General features: G+C 40.2%; 1 protein-coding gene across 2 annotated transcripts in view; it reads right to left on the bottom strand.

Annotated features, from left to right (window-relative positions):
• Window positions 1-543: 543 nt before the first annotated feature.
• The window catches only part of LOC149265002 (U1 small nuclear ribonucleoprotein 70 kDa-like), a 37800-nt gene continuing 17977 nt past the window's right edge, over window positions 544-20366 (bottom strand). The window contains exons 2-10 of one of the 2 annotated variants that reach the window (XM_089429069.1): window positions 16650-16764; window positions 16027-16106; window positions 3124-3199; window positions 2808-2872; window positions 2606-2668; window positions 1844-1925; window positions 1525-1687; window positions 1340-1414; window positions 544-1207 (exon numbers count right to left, since the gene is read on the bottom strand). In XM_089429069.1, the coding sequence (XP_089285195.1) occupies window positions 829-1207; window positions 1340-1414; window positions 1525-1687; window positions 1844-1925; window positions 2606-2668; window positions 2808-2872; window positions 3124-3199; window positions 16027-16106; window positions 16650-16764 (1098 nt within the window). In that variant the 3' untranslated portion in view covers window positions 544-828. Of the gene's footprint in view, window positions 1250-1339; window positions 1415-1524; window positions 1688-1843; window positions 1926-2605; window positions 2669-2807; window positions 2873-3123; window positions 3200-16026; window positions 16107-16649; window positions 16765-20366 lie in introns of both variants that reach the window. The other variant, XM_089429065.1, reaches the window with a different exon arrangement.

Below are 20366 nucleotides of genomic sequence, written 5' to 3'. Positions count from 1 at the left end.
AAAAATTGGATTTTTTATTGATGTAAAATGTATCAGCTCTAACATTTGTTTGCGTTTTTCTCTAAATATTTGTTTACACACCAAATTATCGCCCTTTATTCTGATGTGCACCGTTCTCTTGTCCCAGCCATTTCAACTAACGAAGATTGTATTAATTTTTTGTATATACACTTGACACCACATATGGTTAGTACTCACTACCTTTTAGTGTTGATTTTTTAAGTACACGCTGCCTATTTGTGGTGTGTCCCTGCCAGACATTACTCGCCCAGGACAGATGATCACTAAATCACCTAAAAGTTCTGCAGTTCCCTACTATGCATATGGTTTAACAACTGTAAGCATAACAACAGAATTCATGCTGCATGGATTAGTATAACTTCTAGAAGCAGTAAATCCAGATAACTGTAATCATTGTAATGTCTCCAGAAGGAAAATGCACGTATAAGCTTTCATGTGAATTGTGGAAGAAATTACCAGGATCGCCTTGGAAGAAAATGACAGAAGAATCGAACGATATTTATAGGCCAATCAACAACCCCGTAAAAATCATAAAATTCAAAGCACTTGCATAAAGGGAAAACGTTGACAGAACACGGCACTAGATCATATCAGCGATTACAACCATTTGGCATCAGGTTTGAACTATTCCCAAAAAATTTATATGCGGCGGCCTGCAAATCCGGCATTATCCGACTTCTGAAGACACTTCTATCAGAGACACTAGAGGTTCCATTAATACCTAGTTTGGGGCAAAAATAAAATGCTGTAAAAGAATAATATGTTCTCACCATCTTTACCTACTGATAAAAACCTTTATGAAATCGTTCACCTCTCCCGTTCATAATCGCGTGAATGAGATCGTTCTATGCGTTCTTTCTCTCTTTCTTTATCACGAGGGCGTGAATCAGATCGTTCTATGCGTTCTTTCTCTCTTTCTTTATCACGAGGGCGCTCACGTTCCCGGTCACGTTCCCGGTCACGATGGCGATCACGATCACGATCTCGACCACGATCTCTGTCCTTGTCCCTTTCACCTCTGTCCTTGTCCCTTTCACGATCCCTATCCCGGTCTCTATGATACCTATCATGTTCTCTTACCATATCCCGATCACGATCATGATCATAGTCACGATCTCGGTCCCTACCACGGCTACGCTCATGCGATCTCTCATGTGATCGTTCAGGTTCTCGATCCCTCTCCTTCCTGTCACGATCCCGGTCACGTTCACGTTCACCGTCCCTTTCACTGTTAAAACCAAAGAAAGCTAGAGCACGAATTGAAACATCACAATAAAATCAGCCACAGAAAAAAAAATTTAAAAAAAAACAGAATTACCGATCATCATGCCGCTCTTCTCTTATCTTTGGCTCCTCTATCCGTTGTGCTCCAGCTGAAAGTAGCTGAGGTTCTCTGTTATAGAGGACAAACAACCATCAAGCTTTGTCCAAGAAATTAAAGATATATGATGAAAATCAACATTCGAAACAAACCATCCTTCTGGAAAAGGAAATGTCACCGACCGTCCAGAGTACTTTTGATTGACTTCTTCACCACCAACCCTAGTGGATCCCAAGCCGCCACCCAGTCTTCGAGGCCGCCAATTTGGAACAGTCCTTCCACGCTCAACATCCACAAGCACTCTCCGATTGTCTATTTTGCGGCCATCAGCTTGCTTGTAGGCAGCTGCAAAATATAATAGGATGCAAAGTAATCGTCATGCACATGGAGAGAAGCAATTAGATAATGACTTTAACAAAAATCAGAAAATATATTAATATAGAGAATTAAACTGCATCCTATAACAAACAGGCTTGGATGATTGTGCTAGAAGAAACATACTTTTCATATCACGTGTGTGCATATACTCAACAAATGCATAACCTCTTGGCTTGTTCGTGACATTGTCATTGACCAGGCGAACCTGAATATAGCACAAATCACAAAAATAGCAAATTATACCATGCTACTACTTTCGCATTTTTGCTGAGACTATCTACCGAGAAGCACCTAACACAGAACGGCACTCAAACTTAGGCCTACAATATTTCAAACGTCTAAACCTAAACTGGCACGGCAGACAGGCACTATGCCTCACTGGCCGTGCTCACCTTTGAGGTGTACAGCTTCGCCACGCAAGTTCAACTGGGAATGCACCACCATCATGGCAAATTGTGTTGGCAGAATAAAAGCATGCAGGTGGCCGACTTACCAAAAGATATATGGAACCTTCCCCCTTACCAAGGATGACATACATAAACTAATTGCTTTAAATGGAATTATAGAATAATACATTGACTAATGAGGAAAGTCAACTTTGATCAACATTTATTTTAAATGAAAATATCCCGTAAGGAAGAAAACCTTAAATGCAACGTACCCAAGTCGCCAATAAATACAAACTTTCATATGCTCCAATTCTAAGCATCTAAGCATGAGGCACACGATCTAGGAATAAGTGCGAAACACAGTACGAGAGCAATACAATACAACAGAAGCATCATGTATAGTGCAAAACCTGACAGGTGAACATGATCCAGCAATAATTCTTACCCAAGAGCAACAAGTCTAGCCCCTTTGGTGATATTGCTCTAAAATACCTACCCGCTTGATAGGTCCATAGACCTCAAATTCTCGCTTGATTTTATGCTCCGTTGTCTCATAGCTCTGCGTAAATGCACAAAGTAGGCTTAGTTCCTTACAGAGACAATATCAAAGGGAACCACAACATAGCCACTACATCTGAATGGGTGGATGCGCATTTATGTACTAAAACTAAGCAAACAAGTAGTACCAGGGAAATTACCAGTCTTGCAACGAACATTGTCTTGTAGGGGTCTCCTGACACATTTGGATCTTTGCTAGGATCATCTACATCAATCATTGCAATGTTAGTAGACTTCTACACGTACCATCCACTAAGCTCCTTAGCATAATAGGGGAAATCACACGTGATCAAGCCACATAAATGAAAAACCAATAATAGAACACCACTTAACTTCCACAGTTTGCAAATACATGGCGTGTCAAAAGAATTCAGGCCATATTGATTCATATCATAACATGGAACCTACCAACATTTGCAATTTATGCGTTAAAAAAATGGAAAATACGTATATTACATTTCTCAAGCTCCTTTGCTGCATTTTCAGCACCTTTCTCCAATCGAAGTCTATGTATTCTGGCCCTCCTTTGAGTCTGTCCGATGAAAGAAATACAAGAAAAAATAGGATGATTTTCAAAAGAATGGAAAAGGTCACTATTTTTTCGACCCAGTAAATACCTGTATAGTGAGATACACAAAGTCCAACCTATTTCAAAGTATAGCTATCATAACATTTCAGAAGTTAAAAACACCTCAGACCAGACCACTTAACAAAAACACATTAAGCAAAGAATCGCAGCTCCATGCAACACAAAATAACCTTCAAAACCAACTTCAATCAACTTTCAGTTATAATGATTGTTGATTCCTAGATTCTTCTAATTATCACATATCTAAATAAGATTGCAATGCCAAACCTAATAGTCTAATGCAAGGAGACTCGGAGAGTTATCACTGAACAAACAACATACAATAACGAAAGGATATGAACAGGCAAACTAGCTGCTGAGCAGATCGAATGATAGTCTAGAGAGCTAACTGGACCTCAACCTATCGGAAAAAGAACCTATGTTTTATCACAACGACTCAGATTCATCAAGACTTTATTCAATTGTCATCCAATGGATGGCATGCCCCTCAATAATACTGCGCATCTCACAACACGAGTGGGGCAGTTGTCAATTAGTTGGTTCGTATATTGCAAAAAGTTTCGATTATTTAGCCATTTCTGAGAATTTTTGCTGGACTTCCAAAAAGGAATATTTTGGTTAGTTTTATAAATTTGCCAATTTTTCTGCAATTTTTCTAACGTGTTTTTTGCTGATTCCAATGTTTGAAATACAAAGTCTTTCCGCCAGCAATGTCACATTTATAGGCACTAGTATCTAATTAATAGAGTCACCAGCACAGCCATAGCACACATTCAACAACTGAAAAAAGTTAACATGGATCATTGAGTCTCCACAAATATGCACAAGCCTTGCCCCCAAAAAAACAATATGGTCGAGAGGTCTCGGGGAATATGGGGAAAAATCCCCTAACAGAAGCCGAAAAACTAAAACTCTGTGGATAGTAGCAATAGAGCTGGATGCAACTCAATGAATAGTCATTAATTGTTTCCTAAAAAGTCGTTGCAATAGAAAATATGTCATGGCTTAGGATACAATTAACCAGGTCAGAACTAGATTAAATGGCAGAAACAAAGAGGATATTCATGAGGGTATCAAAAAAGCATCCACCATATTTGATCAAATTATGAGAAAGTGTGTTTCATGGTGACCTGAAAGATAACTCCCATTGTTATGAGAATAATGCCCTGACAAAGATGTTTTGTCGATAATATAGATTTGCCAAGGTTCCTTGACTTGCAAGAAGAGTATAGTTCACGGGTATGTCTACCAGAAGTGCATGAAACACCCTTCACAGTTTTGGACACTGAAACAAAAGAGATATGTGGGAAAAACAACCATGGACCAGACTCAGGAAACTGCATTTCAGGGATGATGGCCATTTCAAGCACATTCCACCAATGTTACATAATGTAGGAAACATATCCAGCCAAAAAGACCCACATCTGTCTAAAAATGATAAACATTAGAAAATTCCAAAAAAATCATCCTATTCTTCCTTGGGAGATCAGTAATACTACAAGTTGTTTGATCCTGAACACCAATACTGGGCATGCAATTCATACAGAAAAAACAAAAAACAAAAGGTTATCCACTATATATTGTATCCACTATCCAGCCTTCTCTGAGAATTTGCCATGTCCATTTCCCCTCCATATCTATTTCAGTGCAACTTAGCACAAACATTTATTTAGAATCAAATTGAAGGCTTCAAAAAACTCATTCATGAAGATGCACGCTAACAATTATTCCTTTCTTGGTATTCTATATTTACTGTTCAAATCAACTCCGACGCAATTATAGTATTTTTTTCCACTTTCTTTTTGCCTGGTCGTTATGTTATCATTCCAAGCATACCTACATTAATAATACATTCAGAGGAAAAAAGAGATCACTTGAAGAATGCGCGGGATGGATGGAGAGCCCCTGCTCCCTGTCGCGCCCCTGATTCTCTGAGCACACCCGTGCCTGGCAGCTCTGCTGCTGGGCCGTAGCTCTCTGCTTCTGATCCCCTTCGTCCAGGGCCTCCTGCCCTCTCTGCATCCGGGCCTCCTGGCCTCTTCTTGCCTGATCGGGCCTTCTGCCCTCTCCGCTCTCGGGCCTCCTGCCCTTTCCGCGGCAGCCCTGAGGCTGCTGCTGCCTCCCGCTGCCTTCCCTCCTTCTCAAGGCCCCCTGCCTTCTTCTTCTTCGGGCCTACTAGCAAGCTGCCTGCGAGCCCCTGTGAGGACCAATGGAACCGCCTTCTCATGAGCAAGCAGAAATGGAGAAAGCCTTCGCATCTCTCATTCCAGAGAGCAATAAGGAAAGGATCCGCCCTTCAGCCTCAAAGTTTGTCAAAAAGTTGGATGAAATCCCGGAAGTCTCTCTTCCCCCAGCACTTCCAAGAAGAGCTGTTGTGGCTCTTGCAGAACGAGGCCTGGTTGGACAGTTCACGGGGTTATGGCCTTCCCCCCGCACGGTCCAACGCTGGGTGGAAAGAAACTGGAATGCGATGGTCCAAGGGAAAATCGCAATAAGGTTTTGCGGAAGGGGTTTCTTCACCTTCCTCTTTGAATCAGTGGAGGATCGTAACCTCATCTTCAGAAACGGACCCTATTTCATGGACACCAGAGGACTTTATCTCAATCGCTGGACTCCTGATTTCGACCCAGAAATGGACGTCCCCAATGCGGTCCCTGTCTGGGTTCGTCTGCCGCACCTACCGCTGCACTGTTGGGGAGACGAATCTGTACGTGCTATCGGGAACGCAGTAGGGAAATATGTAGACAGATCGGAGCCAAAGGAGAATATGCATGCTTGTGCAAGGATATGCGTAGAAGTATATCTGGGCAAAGGCTTACCAGAGGCAATCAAACTCAAAGTAGACCAGTGGACGCACATTCAGCAAGTGGACTACGAGCAGCTCCCCTTCAAGTGTAAGGTATGTCATGAATACGGTCATTTTGCTAACAGATGCAGCAAATCTAGAACAGAAGATATTAGCAATAATGAAACCACTGAGGAAGCATGGGAAATAGTCAGGAAAAAAAAAAAGACAAACCCTCCCCCGGAATCATCTAAGCCCTCATCTGAAACCCCATTCCCTTCCATGCACCCATCTAGTTCTGGGCCTCCCATCCCCTCCTCCTCTAATCCCTTTGAATCCCTGGCTTCAGAGGAACCTCCATCCCCACCTCCGTCCCCCAAGGGCCCCAGAACCTCCCCCTCTTCTCCTCGCCCGGCCTCCCCCCCTCCAACAGTGGAGCGAATTCTAACTAGAAATAAAACAAAGGAAAACATCTCAGCCACGGATCCTCCGAGAAAAGTAGGAAGGAAATCAAATAAAGAAATAAGAGATGAGAATGCGGCAAAAGAAATGGCCACAGGGACCCAGCAACCAATGGACACTTATCTTGATAAGACCAAAGGAAGCGGGGAGAAATTGAAGGAGAAAAGTGGGATCCACAACAAATCAGGTAAATGATGATTTTGGTCTCTTGGAACTGTAGGGGGATGGGCTCCTCCCTAAAAGAAAACGCAGTCCGAGACCTTATTAAAGCAGAACACCCAGACTTCCTCCTACTCCAGGAGACCAAAATCAGTGAACAAGAATTCCAAAACAGCCTGATAAGAAATAGAAAATATGAAGGAATAGCCACGAGTGCAATAGGAGCATCAGGAGGAATAGGGGCAATATGGAACAAAAGTAATTGGAGACTCATAGACAACAGGCAAAGCAGATGGTGGATCAGAATGGATATGCAAAGCACAGACAAGAAGGAGGAATATACAATATACAACGTATATGCTCCCCCTCACTTCAGGGACAAAGCTTCATGTCGGGACTCCCTAATTGAAGATCTTGAGACAGCACAGGGGAGGAATATTTTCCTAGGCGGGGATCTCAACCTAATAAGGAATGCTGAGGAGAAACTAGGAGGGAAATTTATTATGGATCCCTATAGAGAAAAATTGGAGGACATTATACAAACACATAACCTCATAGACATACCTCCCCAAAATGGCCGCTACACTTGGTCAAACAAAAGAACAGGTAGGAATAACATCAAAGAGAGACTTGATAGAATTTTAGTACAGGAGAGAACAGTCACCAGCTTCCAGAGGATCCGCAGCACAATAATACAGGGCTTCAACTCAGATCACAAACCAGTGGCGTTGTACTTAGACAAAGGAGAAGACATGGGTCCGCTGCCTTTCAAATATAACAGAGCATGGGATTCCAATGAAGACTTCAAAACCACGATAAAAGAAGCATGGACAACAGAGATAACAGGCTCCCCCCACTTCGTTTGGGAAACAAAGATCAAACTGCTGCGGATTGCCATAAAGAAGTGGGCGAGGAACCACGTGATCGAGGAAAAGAAGGGAAAAAATGAATTGCAAAGGAACTTAGAGCAGTGGAACCAGGAAAAGGAAGCAGTCCAAGAAACGGAGGAAGACCAGAGGAAAGAAAGCGAGCTGTACAAAGCACTTTACAATCAGCATCGTAAAGAAGAGGAAGAAATTAGACAGAAGTCGAGATGTTTATGGCTCAATTCTGGGGATAAAAACACCAAGTTTTTCCACAACAGTCTCAAAGTAAGGAGAGCTGGAAATAACATAGAAAGGGTAATGGTCGAAGGCAAAGAACTTAAAGACCAAGAGGAAATCAAGGAGGCTGCTTCTAAACACTTCCAAACTCTTCTCACAGCTGATCCTCTCTACCAAGACAATCCAGAATTCGCCAACATTATAGAGAGAAAGGTCTCAGAAGCACAAAATCGTGAGCTGGACAAAGAAATATCTATAGAGGAGATCGAATGGTCAGTCAATAGTATGCCTCTAGACAAAGCCCCCGGGCCGAATGGCTTCACGGTGAGCTTCTACAAAACCCACTGGGATATCATCAAGAAAGATTACATAAGAATGGTGAAAAACTTCCACTCAAAATGTAAAATGGGCAGCAGTATCAAGTCTTCGCATCTAGCGCTAATTCCAAAAGAACCCAATCCCAAATCCTTTGACAGGTTCAGACCGATTTCATTATGCAATGTCTCTTACAAAATTATCACTAAGATTCTGGCAAATAGGCTCAAAAAAATCCTTCCCTCTCTTATCTCCGATAACCAAGGAGGATTTCTCCCCAAGAGACATATAACAGACAATGTAATCCTGGTTCAGGAGGCGATACACAGTAGCGTTGCTAGAAAGGAGAAGGGTATGATAATCAAGTTGGACATGGCGAATGCCTTTGACAGGGTAAATCACACATTTATGCGGAATGTCCTTGAGAAGTTCGGTGTCTCAGAGCTCTTCATCAGCAGGATTATGGAAAGCATCTCACAAAATTGGACAGCCCCCTTAATTAATGGTAGGCCTTGCAGCGCTTTCAAGAGCTCAAGAGGCCTGAGGCAAGGATGCTCTCTTTCTCCTTTCCTCTACATCATCATGGCAGAAACTTTGAACTTGCACCTGGAAAACAAGCGAAAGCTGAAGGAAATAACAGGAGTGGACATCATCCGAGGAGCAAAAGGGATCAATCACTCCTTATTTGCAGATGACACTCTATTAATCGGAGGTGCATCAAGCCTCATGGCCAGGAGATTCAAGACCATCCTGGACCTTTTCCTTCAAGCCTCGGGGGGCAAATTAAACAATAATAAGTGCATGATTTACACTTGGAATGTACCAAGATACATAACCCAAAGAATCTCACTAATAATGGAAATCCCAGCCCAATCTAATTGGTCTCATTTCATGTACTTAGGACTGCCTCTGGCCAAAGAGGCACTCAAAAATGAAGTTTGGATCAAGCTTATTGAGAAGCTAAGAGGGAAACTGCAGAGCTGGGGGATGTATTGGCTTAACTTGGCGGGCAGATCAATTCTCATTAAAGCCATTCTTTCAGCCCTCCCTATCTATCAATTTGCCATCACCCTCGCACCTTCAAGCATACATAAACATATGGAACTGATTCTTAGAAGCTTCCTATGGAAGGGGGGAAAGCAAAACACCAAAAAATTCAGCTTGGTGAAATGGGAAAAGGTCATCCTTCCGATAGAAAATGGAGGGCTAGGAATCAGAATTCCTAGGCTGGCAAATATGGCAATGGGCTTCAAGTTAATATGGAGAATCTTAAAAGAGAAAGGGACCTGGTGGACAGAGGTCATCAAAAGGAAATATCTGAATGGGATCAACAGCAACATCCTCTCCGAAGCAATCACTGACAGACAATGTACCCCTGTTTGGAAATTAATCAAAAAAACTCTTCCCCTCCTCAAGCCTCACATCTCCACAGTCCCAGGTAATGGTAAGCATATCAATGTGTGGAAGGATAGAATTATGGGTACTGAAGCTAGGGAAAATTCCATCAATTTCAGACCTCTGCAGCAGTGGATGTCAGAAGCCAACCTTAAAACTCTTTTCGATATCTCACTCTGGGATCAAAACAGTTGGAAAGGATGGAGAACTTTGCACCTACCTACAGGTCTGGAGAATCTATGGAAAGACCTCAAGCTCTCTCTCACAGGTTCAGCTCCTACAAACAGAGTGATAGAGGATAACTATGTTTGGGATCCAACCGGAGGCAATTACACAGTGAAAGAAGGTTACAAGGCACTCCAAAATTCAACGGCAATCAACAATTGGCAACTCCACAAAGCAGCATGGAGAATTGAAAGCCTTCCTAAGATAAAAATTTTCAATTGGACCTTGCTTCATGGCAAAATCTTGACAGCAGAAAACCTAAGGAAGAAAGGAATTCAGGGTCCATCACTTTGTTTCATGTGTAGGGAGGCGGAAGAAACCATCAACCACCTATTCATTGATTGCCCAGTAGCAAGATCCTGCTGGAAACTCATAACCAGTCCTCTAAACATTGGAGATCTTCCCAATCAGACTTCCCTCCTCCAGAAAGGTTGGGGGAAACTCTTCCCTTACGCCACCAAGAACATGAATCTAGCTAAGAGGATATGGACCAGCATCCCTTCAAACCTCTGCTGGCAGTTATGGTTAGCCAGGAACGAATGTATATTCAAAAACAAGAAACCTAGTATAGCTAGCATTCTGGCTAAAACAACTGCTATTATCGCTGAAACAATTGAAGCTAATGGGATTTCTCATGCAGACCCGGAATACAAAGAGGATAGGGTAAAGGAATGGATCGGGAGATTCAATTGCAAAACAAGAACAAAAAACATGTCAAGAATAGGAGCAGGGCAGAATGATTGGAAACTCAGAGGGACAAAGGAGGAAATCCACAGTTGGGTCCAAAACCAAAAGCGGTTCACGCTTTTCTTTGACGGGGCTTCGAAAAATAACCCAGGCAGAGCTGGAGCCGGGGGAATAATAAGAGATCCTCAAGGGAAAATAATTGTTACTTACGAGTGGGGTTTGGGCACCATGACGAATAATAAGGCTGAGGCTTATAGCCTTTTGTTGGGGATCTCCATCGCCCTGAAGTTAGGCATTCAAAATCTCTTAGTCATTGGAGACTCAGCGATCATCATTGCAGCAATGAACTCCGGAAAAGATTTCAGTCAAATCGCCTTAAACAGAATCAAAGGCCGAATTATGGATCAGATCAAGGGCATCAGCAAAGTGACTTACAAGCACGTTTTAAGAAACAACAATGCGGAAGCTGACGAGCAGGCAAACAAAGCCACGGGAAGACTCAAGGGCCAGGTCAAGGAAAACAATGAAATATATGACAGGGATATTCCATAGTAAAGACGTCCTCCCTTTGCAAAGGACAATTGGTCACCTCAGGCATCCGTTTCAAAGCTGCTGGATTGAGATTATCTTATCTTCATCATACCATATCCTCCTCGACTGTCAAAACAGGAGTTACGGGACAGTGCATCGGTCTCCGGATTCGAGGAATACAGGCAAGACGGGGATCCTCACAAAAATCAACCCAGACAATATCTCAGGGCGTGATCACGCCCATGCTGAAGACAGACTCCAAGGACAGGGGAAAAGCAACCCCAAAGATCTCCCGGACTTCAAAAATAGATTTACCACTGCTCGATTCAAGCATGAGCGAGCCCTCTTCGTTCCTATAAAAGACAGCGATTCCCTCAGGACTTTCACAACTCATGGTGATCAGAATCAGAGGCGAAGGGTTCTCTACAGGCGGGAGCTTCAGTTAGAAGGATCATCTCAGGATCATAAGGGCAGTTTCTTGCTCAAAGACAACACCGAGCCCCTCTCGGTTTGCAGTCAAGACTCTCAGTTTCTCAGAGCCTACAGTGCCCTTCCAAATCCCAGGCATCGTCTGAAGGCGCTCACCTCGATTCAGAACTCAGCCGCTCATCCATCATCCTGGGTAAACGTTTTTTTCCACTATAGTGCTTTCATCATTGCTAACTGTCTGGTTTTTGTCTCTAGCTTCGTTCTGAGGCCCTTGGCAACTAATCCAGCGAGCAAGCAGATCAGTGGTATCGTTCTCACGCACACTGCCACTTCATAAACTCCTCGGGGTACTGCTGATTTAGAATCCCAATTCAGAATGGCGGATCAGCAAAATCAACCTGCTAATCAGGCTCAGCCCAGGAATTCTATGGGAAACATCTTCAACAATAAGGACTGTAACATGTGTAAAGCTCATGTAATCATGATAAATGCATTGAACAAACAGGTGAAGGAGCTGACCGAGGATTATCATGCTGATAGAAATTCCAAGCGCAAAAAATTGGAGAAAAGGAAGAAAGAGATCGAAGATTTAAAAGACCGTTGCATTCACATGGAAGCTGCCATAGACCATCTTCGCTCCCTCACCGAAAGCCAGCAGGCTGAAGCCTCAACTAGAGCAAGCAGGAGAGGGCCTCTCCCGGATGACTCTGTTACCCAGCACTCCCCTTGATACTTATGCATTGTAAATTTTGTTGGCTAGGAGGCTATTTTGTCAGACAATATAGCCGTTTATTTCTAGTTCTGTGTTTAATCAATAGAAGCTACGAGGATTATGGGTCTGCGAACCCAATTTTGAACCTCAGCTCCCAAAATTTCCCTCTTTTGTACCAGAATACTGGACTGTTGGTTTTTTAATATACGAGTAGACGACTTTGTTAAAAAAAAATAATACATTCAGATTAACTGCCATAGTCAGATAATTGTCAGACTTTTTGGGGTATGGTAAACTGGAGAACACTGACAGGTATCAGAATTTTTAAAGAGCCTTGAAATCTGAAAATAAATATTTGCACGTCAATCAGATTCATCATCGAGAAACAGCAATGTAATTTGAGCCCAAAAACATTAGATTATTCTATACTTTATATCTAGAAAACACAATGTTATTATTTATTTGCCAGACCTCTATTCTTTCTATTGCATCCTTATTATCTATTTCAAGCCATCATTTCCAATTAACTAACAATAATTCATTTTAAAAAGTGTTGGTTTCTTTCTTCTGCTTATCAAGGTTCACTTTCTAGGTTGAAATATGATTTCAGTCTCCATTTTCTACCCTATGTAATTATCCAGAATAACACTGGTATGATGAGAAGTGAGGTAGGCGCTATCAACTATTCATTGATCTGTTAAAGCTTTACACACGTTAGTGCAGCTTTATGGCAATGCCTAAAATCCTTTTTCAAAAAATGGTAGAAAAGAGTCCGATGATATAAATAAAATTCATAAGAAACCTCTCTTATTATTTATTTGCCAGACCTCTAATTTTTATATTGCAACATTGTTATCTAGTTCAATTTTCAAAGGCATCATTTCAATTCATCTAAAAGTAATGCATTTAAAAAAAACAGTGTTGATTTTTTTTCTTCTGCTTATTATCAAGGTTCACCTTCTAGGTTGAAACGTAAGAAACCAGACTCGTTGCCCAGACCTCACGTGTCCTGAATCAGGTGAATTGGACACGATTAGGTGGGACATGTGTCCTCCGGATCGTGTCCGAGCATGTCCCATTCAGGACAACTCGTGTCCCGATTCCAGGACACTTGTCATGTTTTTTTATCTCCGCGCGGCCATAAAAAGCCGATTTGGGCCATTCTAACTTCACAATACTCATTCTCTCTTGCTGTGGGTTTGTTGTGGGTGTGTGAGAGCGACCAGACTCGTTGCCCAGACCTCACTTGTCCTGAATCAGGTGAATTGGACACGATTAGGTGGGACATGTGTCCTCCGGATCGTGTCCGAGCATGTCCCATTCAGAACAACTCGTGTCCCGATTCCAGGACACTTGTCATGTTTTTTTATCTCCGCGCGGCCATAAAAAGCCGATTTGGGCCATTCTAACTTCACAATACTCATTCTCTCTTGCTGTGGGTTTGTTGTGGGTGTGTGAGAGCGAAAAGCAAAAGGTGTGGGAGCATTTTGGAGGCAATTCAAGCAACAGGTAAGTGCATTTTTTCTCCTTTTTTGCATTTTTATTACAGCAATTTGCATGTGCATTTTTTCTTTATTTTTTTACAGCATCCATGGCTCAATCAAGGGCAGAAGGGAAGGGGCAAAGGAAGGGGATACAGAGGAGGAGTATGCAGCAGATGCAGAGATGACATTGGATACAGAGGAGGATGCAGCAGAGGAGAGCAGTGGTGACCATGATGATGAGTACAGTGATGCTGATTTTGATGATAAGGATTGATGACTCGTGAGCTACCTACTGCCTTGAGGCTTGTATTTGCTATTTCTATTTTCCATTGGCATTGCACTACCTATGTAACACATTTTGATTTTGATGACTTAATGAGAAAACTACAGTCTCTTACTATCTTGTCTTTCTCCTATTGGATCATTGATGAATTGAATATGTATTATGATATATCATTTATGTCACAAGTGTATTTGTATGCATAATGTTACTTTGTAAAACTTACATCTAGATGAAGATCTATGTTTGAATCAATGAATTTGAATCATGAATGAGAATTTGTGTAAGAAATATCTAATTTTTAATATATATATATATATATAACGTGTCCGAATCTGTCCTGTTCTAGGGGGTCAATGTGTCTGTGTCCGACACTCAAATCCCTGTGTCCTTCATGTCCCGTGTCAGGTGACTTAGGTTGAAACCCAATTTCACTCTCCATTTTCTACCCTATGCAATTACCCAGAACAACACTATGGTATGATGAGAAGTGAGGTAGGCCCTACCAACTATTCAGACTCATTGATCTGTTTACACACGTCAGTGCAGTTTTATGCTAATGCCTAACATATATATATTTTGAAAAAATGGTAGAGTTCAATATATAAATAAAATTCATATGAACAGAGAGTAGGTTAAAATTAAAACAAATTTCCTCACCACCACTTATTTAATAAGCGGGTAATCAAAATCATACAAAATAATGTGACTTAACAAAGTAGGCATATGGGAAAAGGAATCAACTACTGCTGCAATTGTATTTGGATTTCCTTCATGCTCGCTACTATTTATCCCCAAAGCTTCAAGTAAGCTTGTCAAATAAAATCACAAAAGAATTGCAACCTGTGAGCAAATGATCAAATATTTTCATCATCACCAAAAATAATGGGACAAAAAATAGGGATAAAGGAAAAGGGATCAACAGTTGCTGCAATGTGACTAGATTGACTTCAAGCTGGCTATTATTTCTTCTACAGGCTTCAATTAAGCATGTCAAATAAAACGACATCACAGCAAAATTGCAACCTGTGGCAATTAATAGCTGTCCTTGATCACCGCAAAAGCATAGAAGATCTCATAATTGGATGTTTTCATCATGTAACTGAGTATCACAACAGCACAACATTTTTTATCGTTCTGATGCTGTCTGTCTCAGATGTTAATGTTCCCGGAATTAAACAAAAAACAAGAAATTTTATTCAACAAGAAAGAAACATAACTAGTTTACTGTGGGCTGCTTTCTTATCTGGCATTGATGCAGTCATGGCAAAACATTGAACTTCTAAGAAATCCAATATTCACTTTTGAAACCCTCCTTGGGATAACCACTTTGCCGGTTAAACTGCAGGAACCAAAGAAATCATATTATTTATAAGTAGGACTTCGGCGTAAATCACATAAAGAGAGACATTTGTCGACGTGTTTCGAACCAACTAGTGTGGTCAAGTTAGCCGTTGGAGGCTCTGCTCAGACTATTTAACTTGCTAAGCTGGATCTGTTTCTTCAACTTGTCCTGACGATGGACCACACTAGTTGGTTCGAAACGCGTCGACAAATCTCTCTTTATGTGATTTACGTCGAAGTCCTACTTATAAATATTATGGATCACAGAAGCCTCAATTCAACAAATCATATTATATTATTCAATATTGCTAGTAACCATTATTGGAAATGTGTCTTGGAATTGCCATTAATAATTATTGGAAAACTTAGAATTGCCATTAATGTGCGTGCAGGCGCGCAGCACACGCACACACACACACACACACAGAGAGAGAGATGATTCTTTTCTTCTTCCTTTGAAATTCTTATTGTCAGACTCCATGTTACTGTCAATTTCACAAAACTATTATAAGAATATAATTCATGTATTACACCTATATCAGGCATTCATAGAGCAATTCAGCATATCCTAAAACCCTACACAGTAAAATTTCTTCTACATATGATAAGAATCTAGGAATAGTCCCACAGTAATCATTTAATGCCTTGGAAAATAAAGTTTTTTAATCAGAAGATGAAAACAGGAAAGAATAACCCTCTTAAGAATGTATATGATATGATTTGACCTCATTTACAAAGTCAGAAGATAGAAATGAACACGTTCAAAAATTGAATGTAATGCTTTGCGCATCATACAAATTCAAGAGTCCTCTAATTCTATTGTCTATACAAATAAAAGCCAAAGAATGATATAATATACCGGAGTTTCAACATGTGGAACAGGAGGAGCATATTCAGTATCTCCTGGCTCTGCAAAATTTTGGACAAATTGTGCCATCCCTGCCCACGAAAAGATAAATTTATTTGCCAGCAGCAAACCTCAAAAGCAATCTGACAACTAAAATGGAGATTTATAAATCAAATTGCATAGTAAAGCACAAATAAATTCCCTAAAAGAACTTTGCAAGATCTTGGCATCATTAAAAAATCAGGAAAAACAAAATTATGTCGACCTGAAATAAAGGACATGAACCCTGAACAGACTCAAACCCAACAATTAAGCTAGCCAACCCCATATCCTAAATTATATTTTCTGCATCCCCACACAAGCAAGCAAGCTAGCATTCCAGCTTAGGGAACTGTCGAAGAGGATCTCTAAATTTAGAGATTGACTCATTCTCTTGATCTTTAGTTCTTCAAAACTTAAAAGAAAAGAACCCACCCTTGCTAGTGATTTATGTTATAGCAAACATGATGATTATGGCTCGCACATTCAACTAATTAACAGGGAATGTTAAAGGCCAAAAACAAACCATTGTTTGACAAAATGTACACCTCAGAAAGAAGACTCAGAAAGACCATAAGCAGAAAGTTTAACTGTACCAGTGTATGGTGGCAATTTTCTCTTCTCTGGTGGCGGCTTATATTCAAGCGGAGGTCGTGGCTCAAAAAGCTTCAATAGATTGCTAGTAAGACCTGTAGGGTGACTCTGCCCTATCTGCACATAATCAGCAAGAGTAAGAGAATCAAAATCTACAAAATAGTTGCACTAACAGAAATATAATCCAAAGCATCTGAAGGGTCATAGTAGCTTTCAAAGACCCAAAGACCAAATAAATTTAAATAATGTAAGAGCATAAAATAACTTAGCCGAAGAGTTCAAAAACTAGAAATCTGAAAAACTGAAATAAAGGGCATATAACATAGATGAAGGGTCACTCCACACATACTCTATACAGCAGATTAAATTAAACCAAATAAATCATTGGGTATTATACTTCACAAATAACACTCTAGGAGATTGGTATATGAAAACAAATGAGGAAAATTCATAAAAACACCAAATTTAATTTTGACTGCAAAACACTGGTCCTCAACAGGTACAACGGCAACCCAGCCCCCAATGGAGGAACTTGAGTTAAATTTTGATAAGGGTACATTAGGAAATCTGGTGAAGGCAGCTACTGGATGATAAAGTATGACAACAACTAAAAGAAAATGCAAAAACCGAATTTACCTAAATTTTGTTGAGGTTACTCTAACAGTGTTGGTTTATCAAACCAAAATGATGGTTATCATAATCAATGTAACATTGCCTACTTCATTTATGAAGCCCAATAGGTTAAAGATGTGGTAATCCTAAATTGCAAATTTTCTCCTAATAATAAAATCCTCGCCTTGCCCATGAATGTTTTTTTGACAAATCATTGGGGTTTCACGACATAAAATCTTGTGGGTACTATCTATTTCTGTCATTATTTCTCTATCTTAAATATTTTTACAAAATCCAAATACAACAAGTGGTATTAGAGCCCGAGGGATCAAAATCAACTTAAGGAGTTGCAGCACAAAGAACTTACTATGTTACCAAGTCACATTGCAGAGGAACTCGTGGACCCAAAGGAACCACAATTCCATTAAAGAAGAAGAAAATTGTCCATTGGAGGTGGTTGCATGAAAAGGAGCCTGCAGTTATGCCTGTTGGAGGATTTAACTGTTGTTTGCAGACTCATAGTGTACCCCGCCAAAATGGCAAAACCACAGAAAGTAAAATTTGACAGAAGAGAGTGACACATCAAAGCTATCAGAGCCACGTTCTGGTTAGTCAATGTCAGAGGTCAAGCACATTGCATTAGTTGTTTGAGAGTACAGCCATAAAATCAAACTACAGCAAAGCAGCACGCAGTGGAGGCCGACACGCAAATGGTGAGTGCGAGCATCAAGTTAGAGCAAAGGCTGCAGAGACCACCAAAACCCTCACAGTGGAAGGGTGGCAGAGCATCAGACGCTCTAGCCATAGGTTCCAACAGAGTCAAAATTTTGACTGAGTTAAAAAGAAGGCTGAGTTGACACCCTAACCAAGTGGGAAAAAAATACTGCACAAAGTGTGGAAGTTGCAGAGAAATCAACAAGTTGAAGCTGAAAACCGAGCCCATGAGACAAAGGTAAACATTGCATGTGAGAGTCATTTTTCATGTGGAGATGATAATTTGAGAAAGAAAAAATCTATAGAGTTCCTCAAAACAAAAAATTATTTTAAGACAAAAACCCTATTTAGAGAGAAAGGGGGAGAGAAACACATATATTTAATTATTTATATCAAAACCTTAAAGAAACCAACTCTGAAAGGGGGTTTCTGGGGGTTTGAGAAACAAAGTTTGTGAAACTGGACTTCTAAACAATTTTTTGATAAAACAAGGTTTTGTAAAGTATTTATTGTTGTTCCAAACCGACACATCTAGTGATGAAAATCAATGTGGAAGGAGAGGCTATGTGTAGAGGATAATGGTGAAAATGACAAATATTGTTAAATTCTAAGTTGAAAATTCTAGTTGTGGAAACTTAAAATACGGGATACTAGTAGAACAAGAGTTGCATAAGGCATTAGGCAGAAAGAGAAACAAACCTGCAACAATGACCGATGAGTGGGAGGACCTGGATGCCAAAGCCCTCAACACAACTTGATTATGTCTTGTTTAACATTATTGGAGAAGTAACAACAGGCTTGTGGACCAAGTTAGAAGGCCTCTATATGACAAAATCCTTGAAGAATCAAATCTACTTGAAGAGGCAGCTTTATGGTTTGAAAATGAAAGAAGGTGCGAAAATTGTATCACTTGAATGTGTTTAATATTGTTATTTTCCAATTGAATAGCATGGATGTTAATCATGATGACAAAGATAAGGTAGTTACATTAATATGTTCATTGCCTGACTCGTGGAATCATCTAAAAAACTTCTGTTAGCTTCAATACAAATGAGACTCTTGAATTCGATACTGTTGTTGGAGCATTGTTATCTGAGGAGGTGCAGAAGAAATCAAATATTGAAACCTCCAGACCAGAAGCAACAGTAGCTAAAGGTTGCTCTAGAGAAAAGGAGATAAGTCAAGACTCCAGAGATGCATCCAGATCAAAGTCAAAAGGCAAGAAGAGCAGGATTAAATGTTGGAATTACAACAAGTTAAGGCATCTCAAGAAGGATTGTTGGAAGAGACAGAAATCCAAGGAAGATTCAAAAAAGAAGGCAAACTCAATTGAATTAGGTTCAGCTAGGATTGATGAATTTTTGTCTATTTAATTTATTCTTCAATACTATGAAGAATGGCAATAAGATTCTAGTGCTTCTCATCAGACATGTCCAAATAGAAATTGATTTTCATCATATGAAGTTGTTGATGGCAGAATTGTTTTTATGGCAAATAACATTTCTTGTAAAATTGTTGGGATGGGAAACGTAAAAATTAAAATGTTTGACCATATTATAATAACATTAACAAATGTTAGACATGTGCCTGAACTAAAGAAGAATTTAATTTCTTTGGGAAATTTCGATTCTGGGGGTGGTTATAAGTTCACAGTTTACAGGTCAATCGAAGGGTGTTTGAGTGGTCATGAAGGCTACAAACACAGGAAACCTTTACAAGTTGGATAGATCAGATCAACAAAACAGCAAAGGCATCTAAGGAGGCAGTAGAATCCACTCATTTTATGGCATCAGTGACTGGGTCGTATGAGCAATAAATTGCAAATCACTTCCAAATGTAAAATCTATGAATTTGAATTTTGTAATTTACGTAATCATTGCATATTTTGAAAATAGTGTAGAGCGAAGTTTTAAGTAGGTAGTCATATTAGTAAAGGTACTCTTGATTACATTCACTTAGATGTTTGGCGGCCATACCCTATAGTTTGTTTTCGAGGATCATCATATTTCGGTATATTTATAGATGATTTCTCTCGAAAAGTGTGGGTTTATGTTTTGAAAAGAAAAGTTGATCTATTTAATACATTTAATCAATTTCAAGTAACGGTAGAAAAGAAAATTGGCAAAACAATCAAATGTTTAAGAATGGATAACGAAGGCCAGTTCACTTCTTTAGAATTCAAACAGTATTGCAAAGAAGCTGGATTGTAAGACAAAAAACAACTATACATATACCCCCCAGCAAAAAGGCATAGCAGAACAGATGCACGAGACTCTTCTACAAAGAGCAAGATGCGTGCTCAACAATGCCAATTTGCAAAAAGAGCTGTGGGCAGAAGTAGTAACTATCACCTGTTCTATTGTAAATCAATCACCGTCAATTGCAATAAATTA

The sequence above is a fragment of the Pinus tabuliformis genome, chromosome 6 (assembly GCF_031772625.1).
Source record: "Pinus tabuliformis cultivar Carrire ecotype Pingquan chromosome 6, CPIR1, whole genome shotgun sequence".
In the NCBI taxonomy this organism is placed as follows: Eukaryota; Viridiplantae; Streptophyta; class Pinopsida; order Pinales; family Pinaceae; genus Pinus; species Pinus tabuliformis.
This window is presented reverse-complemented; position numbering and strand designations above follow the sequence as displayed.